The following is a 15400-nucleotide window of genomic DNA, read 5'->3' as shown; positions in this document are numbered from 1 at the left end:
CAATGAAAACATTCAGTTATTAAAGACAAAGTGTTAAATAATTGTCATTTAAATATGTTTTTAATTTTATTATATAAATACATGTATACGTAAATACAAATAAAAATGTGTGTTGTGTGTCTTTATTTCTGTTTGTTTCATGTTTCATATAGACATTTAAAATGTTCCATAGAAGGTGAAACTTGCCGTTTCTCAGAGCGGATCTTCACCCTTGTTTCCTTCTTATTTTCTTATCACTATTTCCTGCATTATTTGCCTTTGGCCTTCATAACAGTTTAAACAGAGCTAATGTTTGTTTAGTAGAACTACCAGCATGGTAATAGTTATAGCAGTAAAGGTGCAGCAGTACAGTCTTTGCTGAAAACAAACTTCAAGTCAATTTGTAATATCATGGTAGTAGCTTAACAAAACTGAATGGAGAACTCACCTATGAGGCAGTAGCGCCCCCAGATATTTTTCATAGTAGTGGCTAGATGAGGCCACTGAAAATCATAGGATGACAAATTATGGAACTAATGAATCGTACCTGTAAAATATCACATGGAGTCATATTATTAAGCATGTCATGCATATCGGACTTGCATGGTGGGGCTGGTAGGAGTGCCAGTGCTCGTAGTATCCCACCCTTGGCAGCCCCACTGAAAATAGACTTTGCAACAAAAAGATGTAAAGTTCTTTGGAATTTTTTAAAGGAATTATTTAAGATGTGTTATTTAAGTCTGCATGTAATTAAATGTAACCAGTGTTTATGCAGTTCAGAGTTAGGACGTATATCGGAGGTGGATGTCAAAGGAAAAGGAAATTAGTTAAAAACAGGTATTTAGTTCTGAAGGAGCAACTCCTGCATCAGATTTTTGTATTTGAATTTTTGTGTAGGAGTCCACTCTGTAACTAACATAGTGTGGTTTCCTGAAGAAGCAACGGTATAATTTTAGGAGGAGGCAGGGGGATGACGATGTGTAACCTCAGCATTCAGGGAGGTTCTGGGAGTTCCCCCCCTCCCCAAGCAAGGGTATAAATAGTCCCAGAGGCTTATTTCCCAGTCCACAAAAGCATTAGTGAATTACAGTTGTAATTGCTATATTGATCTGTTCTGTAAAACATGTTCCATCCATCATTTATATCTGCATCAGGTTCTCTTTTTTTGTCCCAGCAATCTTTACTTGCAACAAAATATGTAACCCATTTTTAGATTCAGAAGTGTTTTCTTGTGGCTACCAATTGTTAGTTAAGACAGTTACCTGTGATACGCCTTGTTTCTTTGGATTATTGTAGATATGATAGAGCTGCTTCCACCACATAAATGACAAAATGGGAGCATGTAACAGCCACGACTTTTATTGTAAATGAACCGATCTAAAAGTTTATTAATATAAATAGAGAATCTTGAATAGGTTTAATTTCTGTAATATTAATGAGCAGCAGTCTGAACTAGAAACTAGAAACTAGAACACACAGGCCTTTTTGGAGGCTTTTGGTAAATCAGGAGTAAAACAATATGATTAAACAAAATGTCTGCCAGCAAGAGTAATTGGATTTCCAATTTACATGGAGCTTGAAGGTGGTTTGACTCACTTGTGTAAGGGCAAAGATGGACTCAAGGGTGAATTTGCCTGTAATCAATAAGTCGTCTTCTCCCAGACTCTGGACCTTTATCTGTTTCCTCAGATCTAAGCCGAGTTTGTATTGATCTGCGTGAGTGACAGATAGGCTTGTATCGAGGCGGCCTGTCAGCCTTTCGCTGCTGGAGTCACTGTTGCGCATACAGATCGTTGGTGCGTGACTCAGACCGGTCAAAGTTCAGTTGTGTTATGGATCATGAGCAAACTGTACACAGCAACTCAATAAAAATAGAGTTAGGAAGAGATAAGTGACAAAGTCTTGGTCAATGATACTGTAAATTTAGCAGTGATAACACTTCTTCTTTAATCTTTAATTAATGAGTCAGCTCTTGTGTACAAATCATTGTTTTCTAAAATAATTTTTTGGTGAATCACTTGAAATAATGTTAATTTGTCTTCCTTTTTAAGTGCCTCTTTAATCATTCTTAAGCCAAGTTGAGGTAAAAAATCACTTAACTTTCTCAAATAGAAAAACTGAAATATGTTGTCCTTTAAACAAGGACTTTCAACCCACTGCAGTTACAGCACAAGATAAGCACAGAACAGTCAGCAAAGAGGACCTGATAGCGTTTTTTCACTTTTATTTTCCATGAAACTGCCCTTGAAATGAAGTAAGGAAGCACTATCCCTCTGTCCCTGCCCTCCCTTGACTTCTTTAGACCAAGTGATACTTAGTCTGTCACCAAACGCCATGTTCTCTGTGACCTGGAAACATCTGGAGAGGGAGGGGGGAAGGGCGGGCTTACTCAGAATGAAAACACCACCTTCAAACCAAAACCAGCGAATGTTAAAATAACATTGTACGGTGACTTTCAGGGTTGTTACTTCATCACAAAAAATCCCTAAATGTTTCAAGTTTCAGTGGCAATATGTATCATACAAACTTTTAATCACACTAGTAGCGCTGCTTTAGGGATGGCAGTGCTAGTTGGTCCACCATTTTGGTACAGAGGTAAATATCTTAACAACTACTGGATATATTGGACATTTTAAACAGACATCCATGGTTACATTTTGTACAGAAATTCAATGTCCCCAGAATCTTCAGTGCCACTATCACACTTCTATTGGATGGTTTGCCATTAAATTTCTAAACAACATGAAATGCCCACCCTCTGGATGAATTGTAATAACTTTGGTAAACCATTAACTTCTAAGGCTGACAACGTTGACCCTTGACCAAACATCTGCAGAACTAATGACCTTCCCATCAGACTCCGCTATGCTTTGTATTAAGTGCTAATCAGCAAACGTTAGCATGCTAACGTGCCAAATTAAGATGGTGAACATCATATTTACACCTGCTACTCAGTATGTCAGCATTCTGTATGTTGCACGCTGATGTTAGCGTCACAGAGCTGCTAGCATGGCAGTAGATGCTTTTGTCTTGTTGTATGCTAATAATTGTCGATGAAACTAAGACCCCATTTACACCCGGTACATGTGATCCTGATGATGGATCTTTGAATTTACAAGTGAACCTGATATCAAAATGCATTCTCGTTATCTCAATTGTGTCTGCACTGTGATTGGATGTCAACATGCAAATTAGTAAGGTGAGGCTGGCTCACTTGTTAGAAGTTAGTTAGTTGTTAGATAGAAATGATGTGTCACAGGTCAAAGGAAGCAACGCTGTGAGCAGATCATTAATTTTTAAATAACTATCTACTGATACTACTTTTAGCTTTTACCTGGATTGCCTAAGATAGCTTATGTTTTTCTACAGAATGTGGTCATGCTGTATCGATTGCATTTACTTTTGGCTGAGATCTGATCACAGTACGAGCCTGGCCACCTACAAATGTGGTCTGGCTGATCACATTTCACTCCAAATACTTTCTGCATGCATTTACACCTTCCATTAACAAGTGTTTTCCCTTAGAAAATGGTACAGATCACATTTTAATGTCAGGTGTAACACAGAACATTTTAAAGTCATTGTAACATCACTGCTCTGTGATGTGAGCATTTGACATGGTTGCAGTGTTCACCTTCATCAAACCTCATGCTGTGGCAGCAAGAGCAGAAAGGCAATTATGAAACAAAAAAAGTAGAAGGAGGACACAGTCTCATCCTCTGTCTGTTAGGACACGTTTTTATGTGGACATATTTATTTTCATAAAGAGATATTTTATTTACAAGATCATAAAAAATACACACTGCACTGATGTTATCTCATCAGTTTACTAAACAATGTTAACAACTCAGCAATTCTTCATCAGGATATCTCTGTTCTAATTGCATCAAGCACACGTGAACACATCCCTTCCTGCCATTTAAATCAGTTGTAGTCATGTAGTTTTGAGAAAAATGTTAATCAGTGATAATCTGGGCAGGTACCAACATACCTGTCTGCTGTTCGGGGCCTGTGGCAATATCCCACAATTTGGCATCCATGACTCCTGGAAAACATTTTCATTTTTACAGCTCAATTGTATTCATAGGACCTGTTATTCCTGCCCACATTTATTTTCCCATGGGAGTCAGCCAAATCCAGCATGACGGTTACTAAATCCCGTCTTTCCCGCTAACCACTTTCTATTTGTGAAGCAATCCATCGATGCACTGATGTAATACCTAGGAGTGAACATGTAGAACATCTGAGAAAATTTATTATTTTGACTTTTTTTCTTTCTTCATTATGAGACTAAATAGCATCTTGATAGTTTAGTGATTTAGATAGTGTGCATGCAACCAAAATGGTTCACTAATAAGGAACACTTTGTGCAATAAACTGGCATTATATCCTGGTCTAAGCAAGTCTGAGCTAAGAATCTTAATGTTCCTTTGCGAAGTTCTGTTTTGTGTCTCCATATCTTTGCATTATAATGCTCTTACTATATGATATACAACTATACGCAGCTCCTCCTTAACACAAGTACTTTCTCTTGTCTCAATTAGCACTACTGACATTTTCAAACATCAACCCCTTCCTGAAAATGCTGTGTATATTCTGCCATAGGATGAGCCACTGGAGGCTTTTCCTGTGAGCTGAAGAGACATCTTGTGGTGAGGAGGAAACACTAGCCACTGGCGAAGGTCAAAAAGATAAAACGTGGTCAATAGCTTCCTTGGACAAGTAAGTCATTTATCATTTCAGCTTTCAGACACAAACGAAGGTACAACCTCTGTTACTGGGTTTTCTTATTAGATTTATTGTCATGAGATGAAACAGTCATGAACTTTACATATTATAAATCAGAAAGTTGACATTAAAAAGCTTCTCTTCATCATTTTTGCAGAATATAGATACACAATACAGCTGCAATTCACACATAATTACTTGACTTTTTGTGTGCTGTTCATGCAAATATTGATCATCAGCAAGAAATAAAAGTTAGATCCAGAGCATCTTAGTGCATGTAGTTTTACTATTGCCATCTCTATCCTAATAAATTAGTGCATCAAAATGGATGTAATAATTTTAAGCACTTCTGTGTTACACAGAATCATGAAAGAAATCCCCCTTTAGTTCAACAAACATGCTGAGTGGATGTATGCTGAGTGAAGCTAGACAAAACAGCTTGATGCACACAAAGCTTTCTGCCCCTCTTTCCTCAGCTGGCTGTCATTATCTCAAATATTTCACCCATGTTTCCACCTGGTGAGCCTGAAACCACAAACAACAAAGGCAAAACTTCAAATTCAACACTTTCCATAGATGATAGAGCCAGAGCTACTTTTAATAGGACATGCTGTTTGTTCAGTTACAAGTTCCAAATGTTAGGGCTGGTGTGTGTGTGTGTGTGTGTGTGTGTGTGTTTTGCAGACCATTTTCTTTGCAGACATGAAAGAAATTCAAATCTTCAGAAAGATTTGTCTGGAAAACAAACACACAGCACAACACCCATAGAGAGCAACGAGGTCCTCCAGCTGAATGACGTTACGCTCAGGCCTCCACAGTGTGTGTTTACCAGCATCGGCCTGTGCCACCCATCACGCCACATACTGTTGAGTCCCTGCGAAAGCTACTCTCCACTTTCTGATGGTTACAAGCGAGTAGTGTGAGATCTGACAGTGGGACGACACAGGAACAAGGCGGTGGCGGATGTGCTCGCCTAATCCTCCTCTGCCCAGACGACCAGCATCAATTTGCTGCAGACATCCTTCCCTCCTCTTCCTGTGAGCATAGTTGACTGTGACATTGGGCTGCGTGTGTCACAGCCTGTTTTATAAAGCACAAAGGCCATGAGTGAGCCCTGACTGTCATGGTGTGTACTCAGAAACACAGACTGTCTTTCACTGGGCAGCACTGTGACAGACTGATTCTGAAAGTGGTGCCTCTGCAGGGCAAATGTCATCTTTTTTTGCAATGCTTGAATCCAGTAGCCAATAGCGTTCCATCACTAATTATCAGATTCAGAGTGAAGTAGGTCAACATTTATAAAATCATCTTAATATAAATATCAACTTGTCTTTTTAAAAGTATTTTCCACGAAACTAGTTTTAGCAAGCAGGTTTAAATAAGGTTTTATTCTGTTATTTAAGTTACTAATTTTGTGTAAACCCCAACTTGTTGCAAACAGAAGGAGCGGAATTTGGGTTTTGAGCATGCTCAGTCTCACAGAAGTCAGAGGAACCAGTGCAGTAGCCATGGCAACCCTTTTCGAGCCACAACAAGAAGGGTTTTGTCCTGATGGGTCGCTTTGCTGAACCCCACTGCGACTGGTCTCCTTTTTATTCTCTTTCTCACTCTCTTTGTCTATCTGTCTCTCTTTCACACACACACACACACACATACACAGAGAGAGAGAGAGAGAACCCAGTATCATTTTTTTTTTTTTTTTCCCAGGGTGCATGGTGTCCCTGCATCGGCAGTGTTTACAGGATGTTATCTGTGTCAGTGCCGGCCCCTCATCTCTCTCTGAGTGGGTTTCTGAGGAATGCTGGAAAGGGATGGAGGAGTTCCAAAGGGGGAGTGACAAGAGAGAGACAGACAGACAGAAACTCTGTGTGTGTGTGTGTGTGCGTTTGAGAGAGAGAGAGAGAAAGAGAGAGAATAAGAGAGAGAGAGAGAGACTATATATACATCCCAAGGAGGCTGGTGCTCACAGGCACAGCTGGACTACTGGATAACTGGACTGTAGCCCACTGGATATTTAGCTAGAAAGGTGAGTTTTTCTTTTTTCTTCTAATTCTTTATTCAGCATCTCCACCATCTATTTTACCAGTTTACCATAATTTGTAGTTTTTTATAAAATGTTAATACAAAAGAAAGAAACAAACAAAGAAAGAAACAAAGAAGGAAAAAGAACAATCTCAATATTTAGTTTTGTTTGTTCTGCTTTTCTCATCATTATTAAAAAACTGACCTTCATTAGAAGCTTTAGGGAACTTTTAAAAAGGTCTTTTCCACTCTATTTCCTTAAAAGTTCTCTTTTTTCTTGAGAAATTACAGTGACATGCCAGAAGTAAAACTGAGTCCTTTGGGGGATGTGGTCTTGTAAAGGACTTACGTATGTGGCCTCTATAAAAGCTCTGTAGCAAAGCATATCACGTTGAAAGGGGAGACCAGTGTTTGATCAAGTGCTGTGTGGGACTCGCCTTTTTTTCTTCTCACAAAAATAAATTTCACTTTTTGTGTTAAAAGAAGACAGACTTTTCTTTTTTGGTTTTTACAAGGGACGATATTTTCAAGCTCAAACCAAGATAATTACTCAGTAAGTATTTACTTTCACTGTTTTTCATGTTTTCCTTCATTAGAATGGAATTGAATTCTGTTATGTAATTACAAATTAAAATTTTGAATGGTGCACTTTTTGTTTGTATCAGCTGGTTCACATAAAAATGTGGACAAATTATAAAAGCACTGATGGCATGTGACTGAATAAGGTAAATCTAATTAGTGCAGTGATAGGAAAGGCTGTAAAATGACACCACTGATCTCATCACTGCAGCAATTATTGGTGAGCTTATGTTCTGTGGTTACACGTATAAACTTGTATTAGTCTTTTTTCATATCAAATCCTCAAAAGAAAACATGATTTTCATATTTGTTTGGTTTTGATTACATTGGGGCGGTAATGATGAGGGAAGTGTGATTGCATTATTGAACAAGTGCAGTGGTGGGGATTTTCTTCCCTCAGACCTGGGTGTGCCTTTTTCTAAACTGAACATGGTCTCCAGGGAACGACAAATGAGTTAGGTCATCTCTCTTGAGTATTTTACACCGAAAACCATACTATCGTTACCAAATCCCCCTCTATTACCATGTTGTGAACATCTGTGTTTGCTTTGGGCCTTGGCTATTGTTGCAGCAGTAAAAAATGGCATCCCAAAGGGCCAGTACTGCAATGTTGCACAATACTTCACATCATAATTCATGAGTACACACACCATGTTTGATATTTGTTCTGCATTGCCATCCATGTGTGTCTGGTTTGTGTACTTTCATGAGCTTTTTTGATATAATGCCACCAAGGCTTAAAAAACGAGTCCCTGTCACTAACTGAGGCTCTGAGAGGGCGCGGCATGAAACTGGATGCCTACATGTGCTGACATGACCTGCCGTTTGCTTTATTGTAGGGCTTTGTTTGTCAGGAAAATGTCCTGTGAGAAAAAAATGGCTAAATGTCAGCTGATTATAAGTGTATACCTGAAAAAATAAAAATGAGCGCCATATTGTTTTCTGAAATGTCATAAAATTACACTAAAATTAACTTTAAAATTAACAAGGGTTTCATGTTTCTTCTCTTTCAGGCACCAGCAAAGTCTCTCGCTGTGGAAATCAAATTAAATTAGTTAGTGTGAAATACATAATACAAAGATGAACAGTGTGGCAGATTGGCTCGTGGAGAACAGGGACAAGATTGAGAAAGGTGTGGAGATCATGGGGCAAGCCTCTGAGGTGCTCGCCGCCACTGTGGGCCAGCTTCATCCTGTCTTGGAAGCTGTGTTCGTTGCTTCTGCCGAGATACTCAGCAATCCGGATGGCAAAGAGGCTCGCTACTTGACTAAGCAATTCGAACTGGTCAACCAGCAACTTGAGGGAATCCAAGATGAGATCGATAAAATTGCCCTGGAGCTGCAGAAGACGTCGATGAACAAGCAGAACTTCGATCGAGAGGCACAGATTCTCAGCCAGTATGAAAAGTTCCAGGACTTTGTCAATGCCAAGCCAAAGTTCAAAGAGAAGAAGATGGAGAAGTTCATCAGCCATTACGAGAACACCGATGCCGATTTGAACTTGGACGCCCTCTACAATTCTGTCACTGGGAAGAACACTTCAGGAGACCCTCTGCTGGAAACAGTACTTACCACTGAGCAGAGAAGCAGGAGGGCAGTTGAAGATTTCTGCGCCCGGCTGAAAAAGCTCTTTGTGGTGGGCATTATCGCCGTCATGGCCCATGCCGCCCTTAAGGAAGGGGCGGTGGGAGAGGAGATGGTGAAAAAGTGGCAGGAACAGATGGAGGATGTGGAGAAACGAATGAAAGCGGCTGTGGATGAGTGTACAGAGAACTTTGCCGATCAAGCCAAGCTGGACATGGAGCATCTTCTTCAGGAGAATCCCGGCACTGTCAACCAAGACTTCACCAAAACCCTTCTAGATTCACTTGCAAAGAAATATGACTGGGTGAACTGGTCCATCAGGGCTTTTAGCGACAGGGAGCGCATTTTCTTTTTCAACTGGCTGGCAGGAAAGAAGTACCACGGCAGTGGAGGAGCCAACTGGTTTGACATTTTGACCAAGAACAAGATCAAAGTGGTGGTCTCTTTCTGTGTTAACCCCAAGCCCATTAACAAGAGTCAGATCCAGGAGGAGATTGAGAGCCAGAAGCTGAAGGGGAACATGATGGGAGTGGCTCTGTCGTTGAACAAGAGCTTCCCCAACTGCCTAGTCCATGCTGTTAGCCATTACAAGGAGGTGGTGGAGATCAACAACTTCCATGAGGATTGTTACTTCTATGGGAAACAGAAAAGAGCCTACCTGTGTATCCACCCCGAGTAGCTGCACACGGGAAGAAGTGAACAAAAAATCAATTTCATGAATGTCTTTACCAGAGAACTGGAAATATTTCCATTAAATATCGAAATGTATTCATAAATATTGTCTGCGCTGATGCATAATCCGCTATGTCTGGTTTCTGGTATGTGATTAACTTTTTCATTTATTTGTGATGATTTTTTATTATTTTATATCTTTCCTCTGTTGATGATACAGCAGCTTAAAGGTGTTGTAGAAATTTCAGAGCCTTACATCTCCATGCCAGCTTCGATTTGTTATGTTCTACGAAAACTTATAATGATTCTGTCCCCAGTGGATGTTATAGGGTTGGGCGATATGACGATATTAGCCTGTTTGCTGCCAGAGACTGTTTAAGATCTCTGGATGTATCGGACGATTGTGGGTAATGCTGTAAATCAATTAGCTCTATGGCGTTATTTGATTTTTATTAGATTTTTGCATTAATGTGGTGCAGTACCCAGATTTATCAGTTTAGATCTAGAAAAATAATATAATTTGAGCTTCACTGTTCATTATTGGCCTTTGAAAGCCCTAGAACAAGCAAATAAGTGGACCTTGAGTTGAAACTGTTTAATCAACTGCTGTTTCGGACGTCAAAACTGAACCGTCAAGCACAAAATTTAATGCTGATTTATGCTAAGCTAAGCTAACTGTCTTGTGTCTCTAGCTTCATATCATATAAATCTTAAAATAAGTGTACTTTCAAAATGTCGAGATATTTCTATATGTCAACATGGATAAGAAGGTCCTCAGACTAAAGGAGATAAGTTTATCTCCCATAATATGAGATTGTTCATTTTATCCAATTTCTTTGATTGATTTTCCAGAATATTTATTATATCTATCTAGTAATCTAACGTACATAGCCTATCACAAAAGAAATAAATGACATACACCGTGGTAACAGATTTTATTGGTATCGCCCACCCCTAAATATAAATGTGTACAAAGAAAAATCTATTCTAATATTTGTGCAGCTTTTGGTGCAATATAGTGCTGCTGGGAAAACTTTCAAAATCCATAGTCCACAATCACTTCATGAAGATACTTATGTATATTTTACTTTAATTTGTAATAAACAACAAATATGAATGTTCTTGTCATCACTGGTAATCATTACTCCATTACTTTAAAGCACTATTTGAGTTACAACCAACTAAAAAGATTATTGTAAGTAAGTATTATGTGTAATGTTCAGCTGACTATTTCTCTTCTACTCTTTCTAAATTCAAACAATCTCCTTCAGCAGTTATAATGATTTAATAACTCCATTGTTTGTTAAATGGGTGGAGGTTGATCTGTAAAAATATCGCCACAGCAACAACCTATTATGCTCACAACTTTTTTTCTCTCTCTCCACCACCACCCAAGTCTTTTTTTCTATCTAACTGGGTGTGCCTCTGCTCTGTAATATGAGAGCCACATGACCAATAGGAAGAAAACAGTCTGTTAGTGTATTTCTTCCGCAAACTTTATAAGGTGAGTCCATTTCTGTTCAAAATGCTTCATAGTGGACAGGAACATTTAGGTTAACTGTGTGTTAGTGATGGGACACTTTAGTAGTAAATTATCGATTCAACTCCCATCGACTTCATTCCAGTCTCTTGTTACATAATCGAGCTTTTTCTTTCCTCTTTTGACGCATTGCTGTTAAAAACGTCAAATACGCGTACATACTTTGTTAACGCAGCTCCATTTAATAAAGTGAAGTGGGTCATTAAGATGAATCTGCAAAAAATGTAATGCAGTTTAAAGAAAAAAGTGTCTACTTTCATGGGCGTTGGTTGCCAGCTCCGGTGCCACCGCTTTAACTTTTTCCAGGAAGTGTCAAAACTTTTTAAAGGCGTTTATAAACTCGTGTTGCGTTGTAATAAAAACCGAATATGTGGTGTTAACCTGCGATGTTTGTTTGGCTCTCTGTCCTTCGGCTGTAATATGATACAATTAGAGCCCTTGTACACGGACTGATCGATAGGTTTTCCATTAAGAGGGCGCATTAACAGAGCGATTAGTTTGTTCTCTCTCTGAGGCCAGACTGAGTGGTCAGCTGTCAGGAGGAGGGTTTGGTCATCTTTCTGTTTAGGAGGAAACTCTGGCACATAAACATAAATGAAGCATACATAATTTGAACTGTTTTATGGTCTTTCTGTGGTTTAAAGTAGCCTGGAACTCGAAGCATGTTCATTTTATTTATTTTTTTTATAATAATCACAAATGCAGTTAAATGAAATTGTCTCAAGAAATGGACACCTTTCCACTGTAGCTTACCATGGTTTTCAATCAGTGCATTTCACCTAGCTGTTTATTACCAGATGCGGAAGAAGTGCTCACATTCTTTACTTAAATAAGTGTTAATACCACACTGTAAAAAATTTTCCTTTAGAAGTAAACATTCATGTTGTAAATAAAAGTACACATGTATTATCATTAAATGTATCAGAAGTACTCGTTCTGCAGCAAAATTCCCCCCTGTTACTGACATATTATGTACTGCATTGCAGATAATTACTGAAGCATCAATGTGCAGCATTGTACACTTGTAGCTGTTAGAAGTGGAGCTAGTTTTAACTACTTTACTGTATACACTGGTATTAGTCTAGTGATTGGCTAAACTAGAGGTTGGTCTCCTCCGAAGGGTCACCAAGATTAAAAGATGTGAAGGGTTGTTAGATGATAAACGGGGAAGAGAAGAAGAGAAAAAAAACAAAGGTCTGCAACATAAATCTGTATTTTTTATTTAATCAATCTTTGCTTTTTTGTAAAATATATACACCTCTTTGGTGCAGTTATTCAAATGAAACTTCTAACAAGTGAAGAGGGGGAATCAGTTTTTATTAGTGTAACAGGTCAAAATGGTTGGAAACCACTGGTTTAATCCTGAACGCTGCTTTTTATTTTATACTTTTTTAAATGTAAAATCATAATCTGAAAAGTAGTAGTAAAGTACAGCTGTCAAATGAAAAAACTGGAGTAAAGAATATAATGTTTCCCTCAAAATTTCTAAAGTAGTATAAAATGGAAAAACTCAAGTACCTTAAACTACAGTACTATGAGTAAATGTACTTACAGTAGTGACTTACCAGCACTGTAAATTACTGAATATTAGTAGAAATATTAGTGAAAACAAGACTCGCTATGCTTGTCTATATCCTGGCACTCATATTGCTGGTATGCAAACTGCAGATGCACCTCCAGCTCTTTGTCTCTGAAAATGTGATATCTTTAAGCACTTTTATGTTTGAATTGTCTGTGTGAAGGTGGTTCACATGCACTCAGTGCATGCAGTTACACAACCCCTGGGACCCTGAAAGAGATAGAGAACATCAGTGGAAAACAGGAATCACAGTTTTAGCACAGTCAAATCCAATAAGATACAGTAACTATAAAATGTTCTAACATCCTGCTGGAGTTTCCTGTACTGTGTTGTTTTTTGTTCTCAAGGAAATTGTGCGGATATTGTATATTTTATATCACAATTATAGCAGTTGTGAAGGTTATTTAAAGGAATAGTTTGACAATTTGTGAAAAACACTTACTCACTGCTTGCTTGATTGATGCTACTCTCATGTCCTGTCAATTAAACCTGAAGCTGCAGCTCGCTGCTGGTCACTTTAATTTAGACAAAAGACAGAGAAACAGCTAGCCTAACTCTGTCCAAAGATAAAAAATCTCCCGACCAGCACCTCTAAATCTTACTAATTAACACATCGTATCTCGTTTATTTAGTTGGTACAAATGTAAGAATAAAACAACAAGTTGCTGTTTTTGTAGGTTGTGTGTTGAGGCACCAGGAAGTCACTGCTCCTGGCCAAGACATCATGGCCAGCACATAAACCGCAATGCGTCATTTCTACACTTTGGTTGACAACAATGTATAACATGTTATTTCGTGAGCTTTATAGAGAGTTGTTAGCAGATTTACCTTTGGACAGAGCCTGACCAGAGACTTCTCTCTGTTTCCACTCTTTACGCTTATCTAAGGTAACCAGCTGCTGGCTATAGCTTGATATTTAATAGAAAGACAATGGAGTGGTATTGATCTTCTTATCAACTCTGGGCAAGAAAGCAGATAAGTGTATCTCCCATCATGTGGAACTATTCCTTTAATTTCGCAGACATCAGACAGATATCTTTGTGCCCATGGTGTAATTTAATCACCAGTGTGGACATCCTTCATGTCTGTGGGTGCCTGCAGATGTGTCTGACTGCTGCAGAGGTATGTGATGCCGTATGAGGAGGAATGGGTGCTATCTTCTTCTCTTACTGCAGTCTTCTGCAGTCTAGCTAGATAAACCCCCAGAGCAAACCTCAGCAAAGAGACAAATGAGCTGACAGATTATTTTCCATTGTCTTGTTGCCGTGGTAACTTGCTGAGTTTCATTGGAAAACGCACCCTTGCCGAGCAAGTTTAACCTCTTCCACTTAATCACTTCCCACGCCTGCTGCTCCAATATTGACTGGGCCGGCTGAGGGACAGACAGCACTGCTGCTTCTCCTCCAGCCACACTTTAAAAACCGAATGTGAACAACACTCCGGTGGCCAGAACATTGAATTAAAACATGTGACGACAGGTTCATTACATACAGCTGCTACGTAGACAATGAATGTGACTGAGTTTGTGAAGCCAGCTGATGACTGTACCATCATTCTGTACCAAAATGTGATTTCCACCCAAATTACACATTTCCAGAGAACATGTCTGAACATGCCCAGAGACTCAACCTGGGTTGCTGTTACAGTCAGCTATTACTCTTTCCTGGCCTTGGAGGAGTTGTGTGAGATCAGGGTTTTCCAAATCCACTGGACTTCTTGTTTTTAAAGTGCAAGACAGGGGGTAATTTCCTTCATATCAACAATCACCTAACATCACACAATACTTACTTGTAACCTTTATATTGTTATGTTAGGGCCATCCCCAGACCTTTCAGCCATATAACACAGTCTTCATGTTCAGTTGTCATGGAAATGAATCTGTTAATGCCAGCTCAGTGTATGACTTAATCCGTAGCACTTCCTCATCCATGTTGCCTTAAAGTTAAGGCAAAGGTTTCACATTTTGACGTATGCTTTTTCTCTTTCTTGCACAGTGTTAGATAAGAAGATCGATACCACTCTTATGCCTGCTTGTTAAATTTGAAGCTAGAGCCAGCAGCTGGTTAGATTAGCTTAGTATAAAGCTTTGAAACAGGGGGAAAGGTTTAACATAAACCCTGTCCAAAGGTAACAAAATCTGACGCACACAAGTCACAGTCACTGCTCCCAGCCAATCAGTCCAGCCCATAACCCCACATGAAACCTCTATTTGTTATTTTTACACAGTGTTTTTTGTTTGGATTAAACAAACAAGATGTGTTAGTTAATAAGTGAGTTTTAGGGAGATTTTTTAACCTTTGGATAGAGCCAGACTTTCTGTTTCCACTCTTTATGCTAAGCTAACTGGCTGCTGCAGCTTCAGGTCTGTATATATGAGAGTGGTATCAATCCTCTCATCTAACTTTGGGCAAGAAAACAAATCTGTATATTTACCAACATGTCAAGTTATTCCTTTAAGTATGAAGTTTATTATTGAAACTGAGAATAGCATAGACAGACTGGCTGACTGGAGAGATACTGGCACTTAAAATTTCATCCACATCTTTTGTACTACACCATTGGACTGCATACTGTATTTTTAAAATAGTTCAGTGAAAAAGTATTAGTTACTAGTTTATTTGTTAGGCTTGGCTTGGTTTGAAGTCAGTCAGTGCTCCCCATGTTGCCTTACAACTGCATCAAGAGAAATGGCTCATTGCTTGTTTAAGATACTAATAG

General features: G+C 38.9%; 1 protein-coding gene across 4 annotated transcripts in view; it reads left to right on the top strand.

Moving 5' to 3' along the window:
* Positions 1-6577: 6577 nt before the first annotated feature.
* Positions 6578-15400, top strand: part of LOC118335541 (protein rapunzel-like) — a 12113-nt gene continuing 3290 nt past the window's right edge. Inside the window, exons 1-2 of one of the 4 annotated variants that reach the window (XM_035671866.1) lie at positions 6578-6733; positions 8322-10680. In XM_035671866.1, the coding sequence (XP_035527759.1) occupies positions 8389-9570 (1182 nt within the window). In that variant the 5' untranslated portion in view covers positions 6578-6733; positions 8322-8388 and the 3' untranslated portion in view covers positions 9571-10680. Of the gene's footprint in view, positions 6734-7079; positions 7283-8321; positions 11068-15400 lie in introns of those variants that run through there. The other 3 variants (XM_035671867.1, XM_035671869.1, XM_035671868.1) reach the window with 3 other exon arrangements.

Source organism: Morone saxatilis, unplaced genomic scaffold (genome assembly GCF_004916995.1).
Source record: "Morone saxatilis isolate NCDOM2014 unplaced genomic scaffold, NCSU_SB_2.0 Contig24, whole genome shotgun sequence".
Classification (NCBI taxonomy): domain Eukaryota; kingdom Metazoa; phylum Chordata; class Actinopteri; family Moronidae; genus Morone; species Morone saxatilis.
This window is presented reverse-complemented; position numbering and strand designations above follow the sequence as displayed.